General features: G+C 39.0%; 1 protein-coding gene and 1 pseudogene across 3 annotated transcripts in view; one reads left to right on the top strand and one right to left on the bottom strand.

Moving 5' to 3' along the window:
* Window positions 1–20,441, bottom strand: part of SCP2 (sterol carrier protein 2) — a 125,571-nt gene that overhangs the window by 17,760 nt on the left and 87,370 nt on the right. For all 3 annotated transcript variants that reach the window (XM_011284984.4, XM_045035856.1, XM_045035857.1), the window contains one exon: window positions 3,641–3,734. In XM_011284984.4, the coding sequence (XP_011283286.1) occupies window positions 3,641–3,734 (94 nt within the window). The remainder of the gene's footprint in view (window positions 1–3,640; window positions 3,735–20,441) is intronic.
* On the top strand, window positions 15,944–16,060 carry LOC111562208 (annotated as a pseudogene).

Below are 20,441 nucleotides of genomic sequence, written 5' to 3'. Positions count from 1 at the left end.
CAAGTCAGAGCAGGAAAACCCCAGCAAACATTTAGGAATTCTACCTAACATACTTGGAGAGAAATTCCACCTGCCTCCTTAAAACAGATGTCGATTGATTTTGCACTTGTTGTTACTTTTAAGAATCAACTGATCCTCTGATAAAATAACATTTTTCACTGAAGAGGACGTGAGAGAGTAAGGAAATGGACCAGGAGAGAGTTAAAAGGGAGAAAATACACATTTTGTGAAACTAAAGATCATTAATACTAAGAAAGTTCTACTAAGTGTGTCCTTGAGTGAAGAAAAGTACTTCTTTCTGAGTAGGCAAAAGGTCAAGGAGTAGGGCCTGTCTCAAACTTAACTGGAACAAAAAGTTAAGACAGAATTCAAAGAAGGGCAACGGGGTATTGCTAACAACGACAAAAGTGGAAATAAAATCTCTTGCCAGACTTCCTTTGCTAATGCAGAAAATGCATGAATTGACAAAAGATTTCAAGACTTTCACTCTTTCTAGTCCTTACAAACATTTAGGAAACTTACAATCGTGGGAAGGAAACAAGGGGACAAAGTCCATGCAAGTGAGGTTATGGAGGGAGGAGAAAAGGATTAAAATGGGAGCAGGAGGAATACATTTGCAAAGTTAAAAGAAGATGGAATAAAAATGGAAAAACAGCACTGGTTTGTTCATCTCAATAATGAAGTATTCAGTGATTGACATATAGCCATACCAGATACTCTCTAATTATTTTTATTTGATTTTTTTGACAGAATGAAGTTGGAAAAAATGGGGTAACTTGGGAGAAGCAATTATCTGATGGATTGCTCTGCAGGCAAATATTGGTGGCAAGAAAAAAAATTCAAGTTGAACCCTTATAGAGTCCAACCTCAGTTTAGTGGACATACAGAATGAAAGAAATTAAACAGTAATGAGAGGGGGGGCCTCAGAGCTGGCTCAATCAGTAGAGCATGCAACTCTTAATCTCAGGATCATGAGTTCGAGCCCTATGTTGGGGGAAGAAATTGCTTTAAAAAAAAAAACAATAATAAGATATTTTTTCCTATTAGATTGGTTTTTATAAACCAGCCAACATAGTACTAGAGAAGGTGTGAAGAAAAAACAGTCACACCCATGAACTGTTGTTTGTAAATTAGTGCCCTCTTTTTGGTCAGTGGATAGGTTGGCAATATATACCAAAATGCAAAATAGATATCCAAACCAATAATTTCCCCCTTTAATTATTTATGCTAAAGTGATCATGGTGTCAAGTACTTATTTTTTTAACTTAAAAAAATGTTTATTTTTGAGAGAGAAGGAGACACAGAGCAGGGGAGGGGCAGAGAGAGAGGGAGACACAGTATCTGAAGCAGGTTCTACACTGACAGCAGAGAGCCCGAGCAGGGCTCGAACTCACAAACCATGAGATCATGACCTGAGCTGAAGTTGGTCCCTTAACTGACTGAGCCACCCAGGCACCCAGCATTATGTATTTAAAGATGAGTTAAAAAGGGAAATTTACTATACCACTCACTATTTTACTTGCAAAATTTAAATACAACCAATGTTCATCATAAGAGACTAGTTAAATAGATGATACATAAATTCAAAAGTGCACTAGGTGGCCATTAAAACTAATGGTAAGGATTTATATGTATGGGCATGGAACACACTGTTAAGAGAAAAAAGCGGGTTATAAAACAGGTATTTCCCCCCACCCCCCCACCACCCCATGCAGGTATATCCCCACAAGATGGTGGCAAGACAGGTCTGCGGCTCCTGGGCTGGTGCCTGCCTGCTCAGAACCAGCAAACCTTGCTCTCTATCTACCTCTGGAAGGTTGTTGATCATGAAAATCTTAGAAATACAGGGACCTTTGTCAAAACACCAGTCACACTGACTCTTTTCCCACCCACAGTTCAATCAATCACTTTAGATGTTAATAAGTTCTTTGTGCTACAATAAAGAGGAGAAATGCACAATGTGTGCCTTTCACACTGTAGCATGAATGAAATACACACTTTAACTTTTCTGAATCCTTTTATTTCAACCCACTTTGGTCACCTTAATAGATGTTTAATTAGAACTGTGTGGCTGTGGCTATAACTGTGCCTTATTGGTCTGAAACTTAATATCAGTAATGATATCCCAAGATGCCTTTAGTTTTGAAACAATGAAGTAAATATGTAATCCCATCTAAAGAGAATAGCTCTCAAAGAAAAAAAAAGAGAGAGAGAGAGAGAGAGAAAGAATAGCTCTTTTTGAAAAAAGTTAGTTAAATTGCCTTAGTGTGATTAGTATCTATTAAGAACTAATTATTGTACATAAAAATAGATTTGTATACAGAGTATAATTTTAAAAACCCAACACATATTATATGTTCCTAGTTATGTAGCACTGTATAACATAGAGAGATGTCTGAAACAATGTCAATCACTGTTAACATTTTAGTGAACTCAAAGTAATGGAATTGCAGGGGATTTTTTTTTAATTTTTTTTTTTTTAATGTGTGTATTTTTGAGAGAGACAGAGAATTGGCTGGGGGAGGGACAGAGAGAGAGGGAGACACAGAATCAGAAGCAGGCTCCAGGCTCTGACCTATGAGCACAGAGCCCAATGCAGGGCTCGAACTCACAAACCATGAGATCATGACCTGAGCCAAAGTTGGACACTTTACTGACTGAGCCACCCACGCACCCCTGGAAATGCAGGGGATTTTTAATTTTTCTTTTCTATATATAGCGTGAATTTCTTTTAAATTAGCATTATTTTTACAAGAAAAACCTACTTTGAAAAAGCTCAAGCACAAAAGATTTATTTTTAAAAAGAGTTTTGTTATTAGGCACATTTAAAGATACACTTTATTATTCTTTCTGAGGCACCTGGATGGCTCAGTCAGTTAAGCATCTGACTCTTGATCTTGCTCAGGTCATGATCTCACAATTGATGTGATCAAGCCCCATGTCAGACTCTGTGCTGCCAGCACAGAGCCTGCTAGGGATTCTCTCTCTTCTTCTTTTTAGTTCAGAAAGAAATCACACCAAAATAAATTAGAATCTCTTTACATACGAACTTTGTCCAAAATTATTATCTCCCCGAAAAAGAAAACTGAGGAGAGTGACAAGGATATTATTAGCCTTTCCTCTACAGTTCAGATTTTAACAGAATTTTACCATAGGTTCTTTATATTACTCAAGTTTGGAGATTTACACATCTCTGAAATATAGTCTTACCAGAATTAAGAAGAAACTATAATAGACACTCAGGAATCTAAAATACATGCAAGGGGTGCCTGGGTGGCTCAGTTGGTTACGCTTCAAGTCTTGATTTTGGCTCAGGTCATGATCCCAGCATCCTGGGATCAAGCTCCACATTAGGCTCTGCAGTGAGCATGGAGCCTGCTTGAGATATTCTCTCTCTCTCCCTCTCTCTCTCTCTCTCTCTGTCTGTCTCCCCCCCTTCTGCCCCTCTCTCCTGCTTGTGCTCTGTCATTCTCTCTCAAAATAAATAAAACAAAACAAAAAAAAGAAAAAAAGTCTAAAATACACTCAATACTTGACAGTATCATATAAATTTTCAACTTGTACCCTTTCATGGCAACAACTGGCTCAAGGCTCTAGGCTCAAGGTCCTCCCGGTAGTATTTTATACAAATCTTACTTACCTCTTCAAGTTTCTTCTCAATCTCCTTAAAGACAAGATTTGCCTTAAATCCATCAAACTCAGAGCTAGTTGGAGCAGCCTCAATTTGATGAGTTCTAAAAGAATTGGAGAAAAGAAATCAATTTCAACCCATGGAGTCATGCAGATATTAGGTTTTTCAATAGTTAACCATAGTAATTTTCAAAAGTCCTAAGAATAGAGATGTTGTGGCTCTTACCAAAGAAAACCATAATTAAGCCCATAAAATAATTAAGCTTTTTTTCCCATTTTCCTACAAATATTTAGTGCTCACTAGGTGGTAGGCACTGCCCTTAAAAATACATAGACCAAACTGGGAATGCAAGCTGGTGCAGCCACTCTGGAAAACAGTATAGAGGTTCCTCAAAAAACTAAAAATAGAACTACCCTATGACCCAGCAATTGCACTACTAGGCATTTATCCAAGGGATACAGGTGTGCTGTTTTGAAGGGACACATGCCCCCCATGTTTATAGCAGCACTATCATCAATAGCCAAAGTACGGAAAGAGCCCAAATGTCCATCGATGGATGAATGGATAAAGAAGATGTGGTAAATATATACAATGGAGTATTACTCCGGTAATCAAAAAGAATGAAATCTTTCCATTTGCAACTGTGTGGATGGAACTGGAGGGCATTAGGCTAAGTGAAATTAGTCAGTCAGAGAAAGACAAAAATCATATGACTTCACTCACATGAGGACTTTAAGAGACAAAACAGATGAACATAAGGGAAGGGAAACAAAAATAATATAAAAACAGGGAGGGGGACAAAACAGAAGAGACTCATAAATATGGAGAACAAACTGAGGGTTACTGGAGGGGCTGTGGGAGGGGGGATGGGCTAAATGGGTAAGGGGCACTAAGGAATCTACTCCTGATATCATTGTTTCACTATATGCTAACTAATTTGGGTGTAAATTTTAAAAAATAAAAAATAAAATTAAAAAAAAATACATAAACCAAAGAAACCTACCCTCACGAAGCTAGTTGGGGAGAGAGATAATGAACAAGCAAAAAAATGTGAAATATAGTTACTAAGAAGAAAATAAAGCAGGTCAAGAAGATAAAGATAAATTATATATGTGTGTGTTGGGTGTTCTATTTTAGATAGTCTGGTCAGACAGGCCTCTCTGAGGGGGTGATATTTAAATTAGGTTGTAAATTTTGTAAATGAGCTAGCCATGTAAAGATAAACTGGGCTATTCAAGCAGCCTCCTAACCATTTTCCCCACCTCTGTTCTCGCCTCCCCCCTCCCCAATTCATTCTGCACACTGTTGTAAGAACTATCACCAAGCAACCTACAGTTGACCCTTGAACAATGTGGCAATTAGGGGTGCTGACCCCTGTGCAGTTGAAAATTCTCCAGAGCTTTTGATTCCCTAAAAACTTAACAACTACTAAGAGCCTATTGTTGATCAGAAGCCCTACCTATAACATAAAAGGTCAGTTAACACATATTTTGTATGTTATTTGTATTATGTTCTGTATTCTTAACAATAAAGTGAGCTACAGAAGAGAAGGTGACATTAAGAAAATCATAAGATGGAGCACCTGGGTGGTTTATTCAGTTAAGCATCCAACTTCGGCTCAGGTCATGATCTCACAGCTTGTGAGTTCAAGCCCCATGTCAGGCTCTGTGCTGACATGACAGCTCAGAGACTAGATTCTGCTTTGGATTCTGTGTCACCCTCTCGCTCTGCCTCTCCCCTGCTTACACTCTGTCTCTCTCAAAAATGAATATTTTTAAAAATTAAAAAAAAATAAAATCATGAGGAAGATGGAGCACCTGGGTGGCTCAGATGGTTAAATGTCTGACTCTCAGTTTCAGCTCAGGTCATGATCTCAGTTTTGTGAGTTCGAGGCCCACGACAGGCTCTGCACTAACGGTGAGAAGTGATGGTGGTCTGAACCCCAGTGAAGGCAGTCTGCCAGTGGAAATGGAGAGAAGGAAGTGCATTCAAATACATTTTAGAGACAGAATCCATTGGCTTTGCTACCAAAGAGTAATGAGGAGGATCTAAGGGTGGGGGGAAAGGACATGAATATTCAGGTGTTCCTGAATAACTGAGGGGGCAGCGGTGCCACATATGGATAAAAGGAAGAAAGCAGTGGAAGTAGAGGGGATCGAAGTTGCATTTTAGACACATGAAGTAGGAGATGTCTGTGAGACAAAAAGGCAGTTGGATATGAGAATCTGGAGCTCAGAGGAGAGGTTGAGGCTGGATATAAAATGGGAATAACTATCAACATAATCAAAGTATTTAAATCCATGGGAACTGATAAGCTTCCCTTGAGGGAATTATAGACAAAGAAGAAAGGCCAGGACAACATCCTATGGAACTCCATTATTTATAGAAGAGGAAGCAGCAGCCAATGATACAAGAGGTGTTGCAGAAGCTGAGAAAGGAGAAAGAAGTGGGGAGGGAGGAGTAAACCATGTCAAATGCTGCCAAAGGTAAAATACCCACTGGATTTGGCACCATGGAGAGTAAAGATGACTTTGACAAAACAATCTGAAGAAGTAGTGGAAGGCAGAAGTCAGATTATAGTGAATTAAAGAGTGAATAGGAGAGAGAAATACAGATAGTGTGCTTCTTTTGAGATATTACTTTTAGAGGAACAGTGAAAAAGAGTGGTCTCTGGAGGGGATTACGGTATCAAGGAAAATGTGCTTTTTGTTTTTCTTTTTTAAGATTAACATATCAGAGCATTTTTGCCTGATGGTAGTGAACCAGGGAAAAGGAGCTAGAAGAACAAAAGACCTGAGAAGGTGAGAGAGGATGAGATCCAGGGGCCTATGATAAGAAGAAGAGGTGACTCAATGGAAGAAAGAGAATCAGATGGGTGCAATTCTAGATTAGGTCTTGGAATGGAAGATGAAGGAGTCTGGTCTAATGGCTTCTATTTTTTCAACAATGTATAAGGCAAAGCAATCAGTTGAGAATAAGAGTGAACAAGTAGGTATGGGAAGTCTAAGAAGCCGAAAAGCAAGCCTACTAGAGGAATCATACTAATATCACTAATGAGGAATGGAACCTGCACCCCTGCCATGCTGAGATACATACGGTAAGTACTTAGAGCATGGCAGGCTACCCCACACTTCCATGCCTTTGTCAGTGCTACTTCCTGTATCTAGAATACCTCTGTCTTAGCAAATTCCATTTTATCCTTCAAGATCCAGGCCAGGAAACTCCTCTTCTGTAAAACCCTACTAAATGACAGCTTCTCCAGAGCAGATACCACATTTAAAAAATAAAATAAAAAATTGTGTCTCCTGTTCCCAGCATACAATTGGTAAACAGTGACTGAATGGAAGTGAAATTACATTGAATTCTCTCCCTTACCTAAATTCTTATGTTCTCCTGTTCCATTTAGAGCAGAATTATCTATGGTACACTATCTTCCAGTCAAAAGTCTGAATGAATGACCTCATATAAAGTGGCCACAACTAGTCCTCCACAAGCCCATTTCATTTGTCTAACTTTGCAACTTTTAATCATCACTATGCCCTTTTCTAAGCTTGTCACTTCCTAATTGCATATGATAAAATACTAACTGATACACTGATAAGTAGCACTTTTCAGTGTACAAAGTATCTTGATACTTCATGGAGCAGAGTCCAGACTACAAGCTCCCACAGGCCACAGATACAAGTATCCTCTGCTATCCAACGGTTCCCTTTACGTCACTTTGCTTTTATGAAAGACCAACATTAATCTCTGTTTTTGCTGACCAAAAACAAAACAAAACAAAAAACCCAAAGAGGATTTTAGCTGCTACAACATGGTAATTGCTTCTTCACTCTGCACCATTTCAACTTTTGAAAGGTTTCATAGGAATGCTCTATTTTCAGATAGCAGGGGAAACTTCTTTATCTTGCCTCCAGATATGATGTGCTAAGAAGGATATCATCACTTCAGTGGTATTTTTTTGCAAAAAAAAATGTACAATCTGAATCTAATTATGAGGAAACATCAGACAAACGCAAATTGAGAAACATTCTACTCCTAAGGAAGGTACTTGTACTCTTCAAAAAAGTCAATACCAAGAATTACAAAGAAAGGCTAAGGAGTTGTTTCAGATTAAAGAAAGCTAAAGAGACATGACAACTAAATGCATTCAGGATCCTAGGTTAGAATCTAGACAAGGAGAAAAAAATGAAGTTTATAGTATCTTTTATAAAGATACTATTGGAAGTAAAGTATTATTGGAACAATTGTCAAATTTTGAATATGTTTGTTGGATTAGGTATTATTAGTATGTTATCTATATTAAATTTCCTGATTTTGAAAACTATACTGTGATTAAGAGAATGTCCTTGTTTTTAGAAACATACATTAAATTATTTAGGGATAAGTATGGGGCGCCTGGGTGGCCCAGTCGGTTAAGCGTCCAACTCTTGGTTTGGGCTCAGGTCATGATCTTATGGCTCGTGAGTTTGAGCCCCATATTGGGCTTCACGCTGATAGTGCAGAGCCTGCTTGGGATTCTCTCTTTTCCTCTCTCTCTGCCCCTCCCTCACTTGCTCTGTCTCTCAAAATACATAAATAAAAACTTTAAAAATTTATAAAAAAATTATTTAGGGATAAAGGGGCATAAGGTCTCCAACCTCCAACTACTTCAGAAAAAAATATGCACATATATAAATGTATGTAGAGAAAAAGAGATAAAGTAAATGGGTCAGGGGCGCCTAGGTGGCTCAGTCAGTTAAGCAGCTGACTTCGGCTCAGGTTATGACCTCACGATTCATGGGTTCGAGCCCCGCGTCAGGCTGTGAGCTGATAGCTCAGAGCCTGGACCCTGCTTAAGATTCTGTCTCCATCTCTCTCTGTCCCTTCCCCGCTTGTGCTCTCTCTCTGTCTCTCAAAAATAAATAAAATGTTAAAAAAAAAAAAAGCAAATGGGGCAAAATGTAAGCACAAATAGTAAAATTGAGTACAAGGTATATAGGAGTTCCTTGTACTATTCTTATAATTCTTCCCTGTATGTTTTCAATTATGTCAAAATAAAGGGTTGTAGTTAAAATAAAAATTTAGAAAATGAAAAAGCTAATCACCTATAATCCTATCACTCAAACTAGTTTCCTATACTCAATTTTCCATATTGCTTCTTCTGGTCCTTCTAGTTTACAAGCATATATACAGCTGTAATCATTACATGGATACACCTTTACTTCTAACTTTTAAATTCTTATATCACTTAGGGTTTTCACACGTTGAGTTAAACTTTCAAGCTAATTTAGATAATTTTCCATAAACAAAACAACAACAACAAAACTGGAGCAATCTAAATATGCCTCAACCATGAAAAAGGGCATCATATCATCATAATTATGGGGTCTATCCATCAAGAAGAGCTCACAATTATAAATGTTTATGCACCCAATTTGGAGGCACCCAAATATATAAATCAATTAATCATAAATATAAGCAATCTTACTGATAAGAATACGGTAATTGCAGGTGACCTGAATACTCCACTTACAACAATGGACAGATCATCTAGGCAAAAAATCAATAAAGAAACAATGGCCCTGAATGATACACTGGACCAAATGGACTCGACAGATATATTCAGAACTTTTCATCCAAAAGCAGCAGAATACACATTCTTCTTGAGTGCACATGGAACATTCTCCAAGACAGATCATATTCTGGGTCACAAAACAACCCTCAATAAACATAAAAGAACTGAGATCATACCATGCATATTTTCAGATCACAACACTATGAAGCTTGAAATCAACCACAAGAAAAAGCCTCCAAATGGATGGAGATTAAAGAACATCCTGCTAAAGAATGAATGGGTCAACCAGGCAATTAAAGAAGAAATCAAAAAATATATGAAAGCAAATGAAAATGAAAACACAACAGTACAAATCCTTTGAAATGCAGCAAGGGCAGTCCTAAGAGGAAAATACATTGCAATCCAGGCCTATCTCAAGAAACAAGAAAAATCCCAAATACAAAATCTAATAATAGTGCACTAGAAGGAACTAGAAGCAGAACAGCAAAGAAATCCCAAGGCCAGGAGCAGAAGAGAAATAATAAAGATTACAGCAGAAATAAACAATATAGAATCAAACACACACACACACACACACACACACACACACACACACACACAGAGGAACAGATTAATGAAACTAAGAGCTGGTTTTTTGAAAAAATAAACAAAATTAATAGACCACTAGCCAGACTTCTTAAAAAGAAAAGAGAGAGGACCCAATAAGATAAAATCATGAATAAAAGAGGAGCGATCACAACCAACACCACAGAAATACAAACAATTATCAGAGAATACTATGAAAAATTATATGCCAACAAACTGACAACCTGGAAGAAATGGACAAATTCCTAGACACCCACAGACTACCAAAACTCAAACAAGAAGAAATAGAAAATTTGAACAGACCCATAACCAGCAAAGAAATTGAACAAAAAAATCTCCCAACAAATAAAGAGTCCTGGGCCAGATGGCTTCCCAGGGGAATTTTACCAGACATTTAAAGCAGAGTTAATACCTATCCTTCTTAAGCTGTTTCAAAAAACAGAGATGGAAGGAAAGCTTCTAGACTCATTCTATGAAGCCTTGATTCCCCAAACAGACAGAGACCCCACAAAAAAGGAGAATTATAGGCCAATATCCCTAATGAACATGGATGTAAACATTCTCAACAAGATACTAGCAAATTGAATTCAACAGCATATTAAAAGAATTATTCACCATGATCAAGTGGGATTCATTCCTGAGCTGCAGGGCTGGTTCAATATTTGCAAATCAATCAATGTGATACATCACATTAATAAAAAAAAAGGACAAGAATCATATGATCCTGTCAATAGATGCAGAAAAAGCATTTGACAAAAAAATAGCATACTTTCTCAATAAAAACCCTCAAGAAAGTTGGGATAAAAGCAATATAGCTTAACATCATAAAAGCCATATATGAAAAGCCCATGGCTAATACCATCCTCAATGGGGAAAAACTGAGAGATCTCCCCCTGAGATCAGGAACACGACAGGGAATGTCCATTCTCACCACTGTTGTTTAACATAGTGTTGGAAGTCCTAGCCTCAGCAGTCAGACAACAAAGTGAAATAAAAGGCATTCAAATTGGCAAAGAAGAAGTCAAACTTTCACTTTTCACAGATGACATGATACTCTACATGGAAAACCCAAAAGATTCCACCAAAAAGCTGCTAGAACTGATACATGAATTCAGCAAAGCTGCAGGATACAAAATCAATGTACAGAAATTGGTTGCCATTTCTATACACCAATAATGAAGCAACAGAAAGAGAAATCAAGAAATCGATCTCATTCACAATTGCACCAAGAACCATAAAATACCTAGGAAGAAACCTAACCCAAGATATAAAAGATCTGTGTGCTGAAAACTATAGAAAGCTTATGAAGGAAATTGAAGAAGATATAAAGAAATGGAAAAACATTCCGTGCTCATGGATTGGAAGAATAAATATTGTTAAAATGTCAATACTACTCAAAGCAATCTAAACATTCAATGCAATCCCAATCAAAATTGTACAGGCATTCTTCTCAAAGCTAGAACAAACAATCCTAAAATTTGTATGGAACCACAAAAGACACCAAATAGCCAAAGTTATGTTGAAAAAGAAAACCAAAGCAGGAGGCATCACAATCCCAGACTTTAGCCTCTACTACAAAGCTGTAATCATCAAGACAGTATGGTATTGGCACAAAAACAGATACATAGGCCAATGGAACAGAATAAAAAACCCAAAATTGGACCCAAAAATGTACGGCCAACTAATCCCTGACAAAGCAGGAAAGAGTATCCAATGGAAAAAAGACAGTCTCTTTAACAAATGGTGCTGGGAGAACTGGACAGGAGCATGCAGAAGAATGAAACTAGACCATTTTCTTACACCATCCACAAAAATAAACTCAAAATTGATGAAGGACCTGAATGTGAGACAGGAAACCATCAAAACCCTTGAGGAGAAAGCAGGAAAAAGCATCTCTGACCTCAGCCGCAGCAATTTCTTACTTGACACATCTCCAAAGGAAAGGGAATTGAAGGCAAAAATGAACTATTGGGACCTCATCAAGATAAAAAGCTTCTGCACAGGAAAGGAAACAATCAACAAAACTAAAAGGCAACCAACGGAATGGGAAAAGATATTTGCAAATGACATATCGGATAAAAGGTTAGTATCCAAAATCTATAAAGAACTTAACAAACTCAACACCCGAAAAACAAATAATCCAGTGAAGAAATGGGCAGAAGACATGAATAGACACTTTTCCAGAGAAGACATCCAGATGGCCAAGCGACATATGAAAAGATGCCCAACATCACTCATCATCAGGGAAATACAAATCAAAACTACAAGGAGATACCACCTCACACCGGTAAGAGTGGCTAAAATTAACAACTCAGGAATTCCCATTGCACTGCTGGTGGGAATGCAAACTGGTGCAGTGGAAAACAGTGGAAAACAGTGTAGAGATTCCTCAAAAAATTAAAAATAGAACTACCCTACAACCCAGCAATAGCACTACTAGGGATTTATCCAAAGGATACATGAGTGCTGATTCATAGGGGCACATGTACCCCAATGTTTATAGCAGCACTTTCAACAACAGCCAAATTATGAAAAGAGCCTAAATGTCCATTAGCTGATGAAGGGATAAAGAAGATGTGGTTTATATATACAATGGAATACTACTTGGCAATAAGAAAGAATAAAATCCTGCCATTTTGCAACAACATGGATGGAACTGGAGGGTATTATGCTAAGTGAAATAAGTCAGTCAGAGAAAGATAGATATCATATGTTTTCACTCATATGTGGAACTTGAGAAACTTAACAGAGACCATGGGGGAGGGAACGGGAAAAAAATAGTTACAAAGGGAGAGAGGCAAACCATAAGAGACTCTTAAATACAGAAAACAAACTGAGGGTTGATGGAGGCGGGGGGCAGGGGAGAGGGGAAAATGGGTAATGAGCATTGAGAAGGGCACTTGTTGGGGATGAGCACTGGGTGTTGTATATAAGCAATGAATCACAGGAATCTACCCCCCAAACCAAGAGCACACTGTATACACTATGTTAGCCAACTTGACAATAAATTATATTGAAAAAAAAAAAGTCTTTATGTCAAATTATAAAAAATTAAAATAAAATTAAATTAAATTAAAAACCCTTAACCAAGGAATGGATAAACAATCTGTGGTACATCCATATAATGGAATGCCTGCCACTCATCGATAAGGAACGAGTTACCAGTATGTGCAATAACATGGATGAATCTCAAATGAATTATGACCAATGAAAGAAGCCAGACTCAAAGCCTTTTTGGTTCTTTTCACATGATATTCTGGAAAGGGAAAACTGCAGGGGCACAAAACAGATCAGTGGTTGCCAGGAGCTGGAGGGGAGGGGGAAGGGTTGACTACAAAGGTGAACAAGGAATTTTGGGAAGTGATAGAACTGTTCTGTATCATGATTATAGTGGTAGTTACATGAATGTATATGTTGGACAAAACTTGCAGAACTATGCATTAAAAAGGTGACTTTTACTATATGTACATTATACCTTAATTAAAAAAAGAAAAAACAGGGGCGCCTGGGTGGCGCAGTCGGTTAAGCGTCCGACTTCAGCCAGGTCACGATCTCGCGGTCCATGAGTTCGAGCCCCGTGTCAGGCTCTGGGCTGATGGCTCAGAGCCTGGAGCCTGTTTCCGATTCTGTGTCTCCCTCTCTCTCTGCCCCTCCCCCGTTCATGCTCGGTCTCTCTCTGTCCCAAAAATGAATAAACGTTGAAAAAAAAATTAAAAAAAAAAAAAAGAAAAAACAAAAAACAAAGTTGGGTTTTAAAAATAGGTTTCATTGGGGCACCTGAGTGGCTTAGTTGGTTAAGCGTCTCTTGATCGTGGCTCAGGTCATGATCTCATGGTTGGTGAGATCAAGCCCCTGCAAGGGGCTTTGTGCCAACAGTGCAGAGCCTGCTTGGGATTCTCTCTTTCCCTTTTTCTCTGCCCTTCCCAGCTCATGCTTTTCCCATACATACATACATACATACATACATACATAGGTTTTATTTAACAGAGTATAGAATGCAAATCTATCCTCCATCTGTATTGCAAAAGCTCTCAACTTACATAAAATGAATAGAGTGTTATAATACAAAGTCAATACTCATATTCAAAACTGGTCTAAATTAAGGAGCTTCCCTCTACTTGCTAATGGGATGCTGCCTGATTCATGAATCACTTAATAAACTCAGTTGAACTTTTGTTCTTAATAGTAGGCATGATCATTAATTGCATTTCCAGCTCCTCTCTGGAAGATGGGGAGTGGGACTGAAAGTTTCAAGCTTCTAATCAAGGCTTGGTGTTTCTGGTGACCAGTCCCCATACCAGGGTCATGTAGGAGCCCACCCAGAGTTATCTCACTAAACAAAAGATGCTTCTGGTGAACTTGAGAATTTACAAGGGTTTCAGTAGCCCTGTGTCAGGAAACAGGGTCAAAGTCCAAATATTTATGCTTTCTGTTATCTCACACAAACCAAGACCTATTGTCCAAGGCAATGGAAGAATGACTCCAAAGGCAAGGAGATCATCAGAGCTACCCCTCCCTTCACAAACCCAGAGTGCAAGGACCTTAGGGGCAGAACAATTTAAGAAAGGAAGAGTCACCACTGCCCAGTGCCATCTCACTTCATGGGCTCTGCTCCCCCTCATTCTAACATCCCATTCCTCTGCCACCCTAGGCTGGGCTCTGACAGGCTCTGGTGAAGCATGTGCTGCACCCAGCAAAGCTGTAGGGTCATGACTGCCTCCTCCTAAATTTCTAGGGATGCCTCCAAGATCCTCAGGGTCCAGGCAGAGAACCACTATGGGAGTGAGGCCACCATTGAGAGTCCCCACTAGGGCAACACCCAATGGAACTTTGGGGGTGAAGCCATGTCCATGACCCCAGACCAGCAAAGTCACCCATGTGCAATTCTAGACAATCAGAGCCACAAAATGAGCTGTGTCCAGCAAACCCATAGGAGCAGGGCTGCCTAGAGCCTTGGGGGCCCACACCCCACCCCAGTGTGTTTAGAAGGCAGGACCTTCATCTCAAAGTACCTAGAGGGCAGAACATGGAGACAAGGATTATTTTCAAACCTTAAAGTATAATGATGTTTTCCCTGTTGGAGTTTGGATTTGCTCAGGACTCTCTCTTTCCTATTTCTCCCTTTCAGAATGGGAATGTCTATCCTGTTCCAGTCCCGGAATTCTACTTTGGAAGCACATATCATGTTTGATCTCCCAGGTTCACAGCTGGGGAAGAATTTGCCTTAGGATGAAACACACCTTGAGTCTCATCCATATGTGATTTAGATATTTAAATGACACTGTGGACTTAAGACTTTTGAGTTGATGACATGATAAAGACATGAATTTTGGGGGCCAAGGACAAATTTTGTTATAGCAACCTGAACAGACTGACAGCAGACCTCAATTTATGCAAGATACAGCTCAAAACCAGAATGTAATAGCAGAAAAGAAAAATACTGTTCAAAATTGATCTAACTTAAAAGACAGAAAAGTTTAACTATAAATTAAATGCAGTTGGTCACCGCCCTTAAATATGACTTCTCATTTTCTCAGTTCCTACTGCAGCACTGAACATTTTTTTTAAATGTTTATTTATTTTGAGACAGAGAGAGAGGGAGGGAGGGAGAGAGACAGGAATCCCAAGCAGACTCCCCTCTCCGTGCTAAGCCCAGTGCGGGGCTCAGTCTCACAAACTGTGAGATCATGACCTGAGCCGAAATCAAGAGGCAGACACTTAACCGGCTGAACCACCCAGGTGCCCCAGCACTGACCATTTCTTATCCACCCTGCTGCAACTGCCTCCTGAGAGGATTCCTGACCTCTGGTCTCTCCACCTATCAACTCAAATTAATGCCAGACTGATCTGCTTAAGGCACAATATAATCACATGATCTTCTGTTAAAACTAATTCTGTGGGCTAAATTCCAAACTCCTGAAGGGAGCATTTGAAGGTTTCAAAACCATACCCAGTCTAGTTACAAATGTATCTTCTGTCACCTACACACTATTGACTCTGACCATCTACCAAGGCACACACAAAATAATCTACTCTGCACCCACACAGTACAACTACTCATCAAACCTTGTATCTCAACTCTCTGTACCCATCTACGTACCTGCCTGGAATATCCTTTCTCTACCCTTTGCTGGGCAATCCTAGTCATCTGGTTTAAATTTACCTTCTTCATCACTTCTCGACCTTTTGGCTAAGATCAAGTGTAGTATCTGCTCTTATCAGTTTAAATTTACCTTCTTCATAATAACTTCTTCCTCTGGGCTTCTACAGCATTTTGAAAAACCTATGTCTGCCTTCCCCACATACACAGAGGACCATTCTGGGGGCCTAACCATGTAGCAATTGCTCCATCAAAGTTAGCTAAATTAGAAACTAAATCAGATCATGTACAATGGGTATCTGCAATATAATGATTTATAAGAAATATTATTTGGTCATCAGATGACTAAAATATATTTCTCAGATAGATTTGGTCTTCATCCACAGTTCCTGAAAATGCTTCAAAGTCATAAAGGTAAACTGAGTGTCTTATTATTAATGAAGGTGACTTTGGACCCCACCACACACCACTACCATAGGGGAGGGGAGAGGAGCTGGAGGCTGGCCCATGGCTGTTGACTTGGTCAATTATAACTATGTACTAAAGCCTCCATAAAAACCCAAGAGGACAGCTTTTGGTCCTTTTCAGAGAACTTCCACACTTAGGAAACCAGAACCCTTCCTCATACCACCAAATCAACCAGGCCCCAAGCTCCTTTGTTTGGGACCTCGCCCTATTTATCTCTTTATCTTATTGTTGATTCGTATCCATTATCATATCCTTTAATACACTGGTAAATATAAGTGTTTTTCTAAGTTCTGTGAGCCTAGCAATTTGCTACTAATCTAGCAAATTAATCAAACCTAAGGAGGAAGTCATTGAAACCTCCAAACTGTAGCCAGTCTGAGGTTTTTGACTGGCATCTGAAGTGGTGGGTGTGGGTCAGTGTGGTACCTAACACTTAAGCTGTGGAATGTGATACTATCTCTGGGTAGATGGTGTCAGAGGAGTTGAATTCAGACCTACTGGTGTCCAAGAATTGTTTGGTGTTTAGGGATGGGGAGTGGGAGCTCCCACTGGGTCCAGGAATCCTAAAATAGTGCCTTAAAATGACTTCATTTCAAGTGAAACCACAACCTCGCTTTAAAACTATATATTTGTGCCATCAGATTTAGAATCGTTTTCCCAACTTTGGCCTTTGTCGTGAGTTATGTTGGATCACTAAAACTATCAGTACTACCTTCAATATTTTCTTATTAGTCATTCTTTTTTTTTATGAATATAATTTATTGTCAAATTGGCTTACATACAACACCCAGTGCTCATCCCAACAAGTGCCCTCCTCAATGCCCATCTCCCATTTTCCCCTCTCCCCCAGCCTCCATTCACCCTCAGTTTGTTCTCTATATTTAAGAGTCTCTTGTGGTTTGCCTCCCTTCCTTTCTGTTTATAACTATTTTTTCCCCTTCCCTTCCCCTATGGTCTCTGTTAAGTTTCTCAAGTTCCACATATGAGTGAAAATATATGGTATCTGTCCTTCTCTGTTATTAGTCATTAATTCTTATTAGTCACTAGTACAGGTATAGCTGCTTTTCAAACGTTCCATGTTATGCCATTTTGCTTCTACAAAAGACCTACATTAGTACCTGTTTTCGCTAACCAAAAGAAATCCAAAGAGGATTTTGGCTTTTACCAAAGAAAAAGCAAAAAGAGACGATAGAGTTCAATGTTTGTTTTGCAGCAAGCCATCACAGAGGCAGTGCATGTGTGGAGAGTGGCACTGTCCCCAAGCTCTTTCCCCAAGAACTACACTCAGCAGGGAACCACAGCTTTGAACTGTATCTGTGAACACCTGTGCTTTATCTCAATTTATTTTGTGCATCTGTTAGTAAGATGTGTCCTAAGGTATCAGAAAAGCATAAAAGAGGTTATTTGGGGGGTCTGGGAATACTCAAGAATTTTTCCATATAAAGTAATGGTAATTGCTTCTTTGCTTTATACCATTTTGGCTTTAAAAAGTTTCATAGGAATGCTTTACTTTTAGATAGCAAGGGAAACCTGTACACCAGCTGGATTTGTTCATACTTCTGCTTTCCCAGAAATATCACTGTAATTGTTTTGAACAATTCAATCTCCCAATTACTTAGTCTCCTGAAATTAAAAGAACTATGAGAATTCCATGTTTAAAATAGAATTTATTTCCCCAAATTCATAACCTTCTAATCAGAGCAAATTAGAGAGTTACACTAATATGCTGACTCAAGTAGCTATAAAGTAACTTTAAAGTTTGGATTTTACTGAGAGTTTTCAACTCCAAATATGAACTGGACGGAATTCCAGAAGACAGTACAGACTAATGATCACATTTAGGAGGAAACTAAAAAATTCAACATCTTAACACCTTTTTATGTGATTCAATTCAAGAAACATTCACTCTCTATGACAGAGATCCTTAGAGGAGTGGAGTGATGTCACAGTCTTAGGCCTCAAAGATTTCATATGAGGGGAATAAAAATGTGGATATACTACAACTAAACCAAAACTAGATAAGGGTGCAGGAGGTGCAAAGTGCTGTGGATATTTAAAGGGAGACGGTACTCAAGATGGGCCTTAAAAACAATGGAATTTTCACAACAGAAATGATATTCCAGACAGAGAAAGAAAAGTGAAAGGACAGATAGAAGAGACTCAAGAGCTTGTAAAACAGAAGAATTATAATCGATTCTGAAAAGAAGTGTGTCACATATCCTTTGTGGAACCAAAAGTGTGAAAAAAAAAATAAATAAATAGGGATGCCCGGGGGTGGCTCAGCCGGTTAAGTGTCTAACTTTGGCTCAGGTCATGATCTTGCAGTTTGTGAGTTCAAGCCCTGCATCCGTGCTGACAGCTCAGAGCCTGGAGCCCACTTTGGATTCTGTAGCTCCCTCTCTCTTTGCCCCTCCCCTGCTTGTGCTCTGTCTCTCTCTCTCTCTCTCTCAAAAATAAATATTAAAAAGGGGCGCCTGGGTGGCTCAATCAGTTGAGCGTCTGACTTTGGCTCAGATCATGATCTCATGGCTTGCAGGTTCAAGCCCCATGTCACGCTCTGTGCTGACAGCTCAAAGCCTGGAGCCTGCTTCAGATTCTGTCTCTGTCTCTCTCTCTCTGCCCCTCCCCTGCTCACGCACTATCTCTCTCTCTCTCTCTCTCAAATATAAACATTAAAAAAATTTTTTAAATATATAAATAAAAATAAAAAATAAATAAACATTAAAAAAAGAAAGAAAGATGGGGCACCTGGGTGGCTCAGTCAGTTAAGTGTCCAACTTCAGCTCAGGTCATGATCCCATGGCTCATGAGTTTGAGCCCCATGTCGGGCTCTGTGCTGACAGCTCAGAGCCCGGAGCCTGCTTGGGATCCTGTGTCTCCCTCTCTCTTTGCTCCTCCCCTGCTCACACTCTGGCTCTTTCTCCAAAATAAATAAACATTAAAAAAAATTAGGGGTGCCTGGGTGGCTCAATTGGTTAAGCATCTGACTTCGGCTCAGGTCATGATCTCACGGTTCATGGGTTTGAGCCCAGCATCAGGCTTTGTGCTGACAGCTCAGAGCCTGGAGCCTGTTCCAAATTCTGAGTCTCCGTCTCTCTCTGCCCCCCGCTCCCTCCCCTGTTCGTGCTCTCTCTCTCTCTCAAAAACAAATAGACATTAAAAAAAATTTTTTTTAATTAAAAAAAGAAAGAAAAAATAAATAATTACCAAGAATTTCAGGAGAAAAAAGGGAGCCAATTAGTGTTGACAGCTACATCAGGGTTAGAGAGAGTAACAACAAAATAAAGACAATATTTCATAATTAGATTGCTCTTGGCTTTACCTGACCTCAGGGGTGAAGTCAAAAACCAAGACAAATATTTCAGCATAGATAAACAAAAGTGTCCCATTATAAAAGGCTCATTATGAAAGAAAATAAGGCAATAAGAAAAATAAATGTTTATCATCTGAACATGTTTGCTAACAGACAAGGAGTCAATAGAAAGGCAAAAATAAATGTTTATCATCTGAACATGTTTGCTAACAGACAGGAGTCAATAGAAAGGCAAAGATGAAAAGACTCTAAAGGGAGAAGGTATACTTAATATTTAGAACAAAGTTACAAAAAGTGGTTGGTAACAAAAGCATTCAAAGAGGAGAGCCTGGCCTTGGAAAGGAAGAGGGCCTTTTTGCCTATGGGAAGAAGAATGAACACTTCTCTGAGACAAGAGCAAGGAAGTTGAGGGATCCTGAAAGGCTTGGAACAGAAAGCACTTGGAGATTTGAAGAGCAGAGGAATTTGATAAGGACAGGAAGAAAATCAGCAAGAGACAAATAAAAGGAATTCTAGCAGCAGTGAGGGCTTAGCTGGATTCTGAAACATACATGTGCAGAGATCCAATCAGCGTATTTGATAACTTTCTCCAAACAACCTCAGAAGCCTGGGAGGCTATGTACAGACAGAGAAAGCAAACTCTGAAAAAGGAGACCAAAAAAGTGACTTGCCTAAATTAAAATCACTCAGGTTAGCCGGGCTAAGACAAGTATTTTTAGTTCAGCACTCTCTTTTGACTATGCTGCCTCCTCTTTTGAACAAAAATTTTTAACAAAATTTTCCTAAG

Source organism: Felis catus, chromosome C1 (assembly GCF_018350175.1).
Source record: "Felis catus isolate Fca126 chromosome C1, F.catus_Fca126_mat1.0, whole genome shotgun sequence".
Lineage (NCBI taxonomy): Eukaryota > Metazoa > Chordata > Mammalia > Carnivora > Felidae > Felis > Felis catus.
This window is presented reverse-complemented; position numbering and strand designations above follow the sequence as displayed.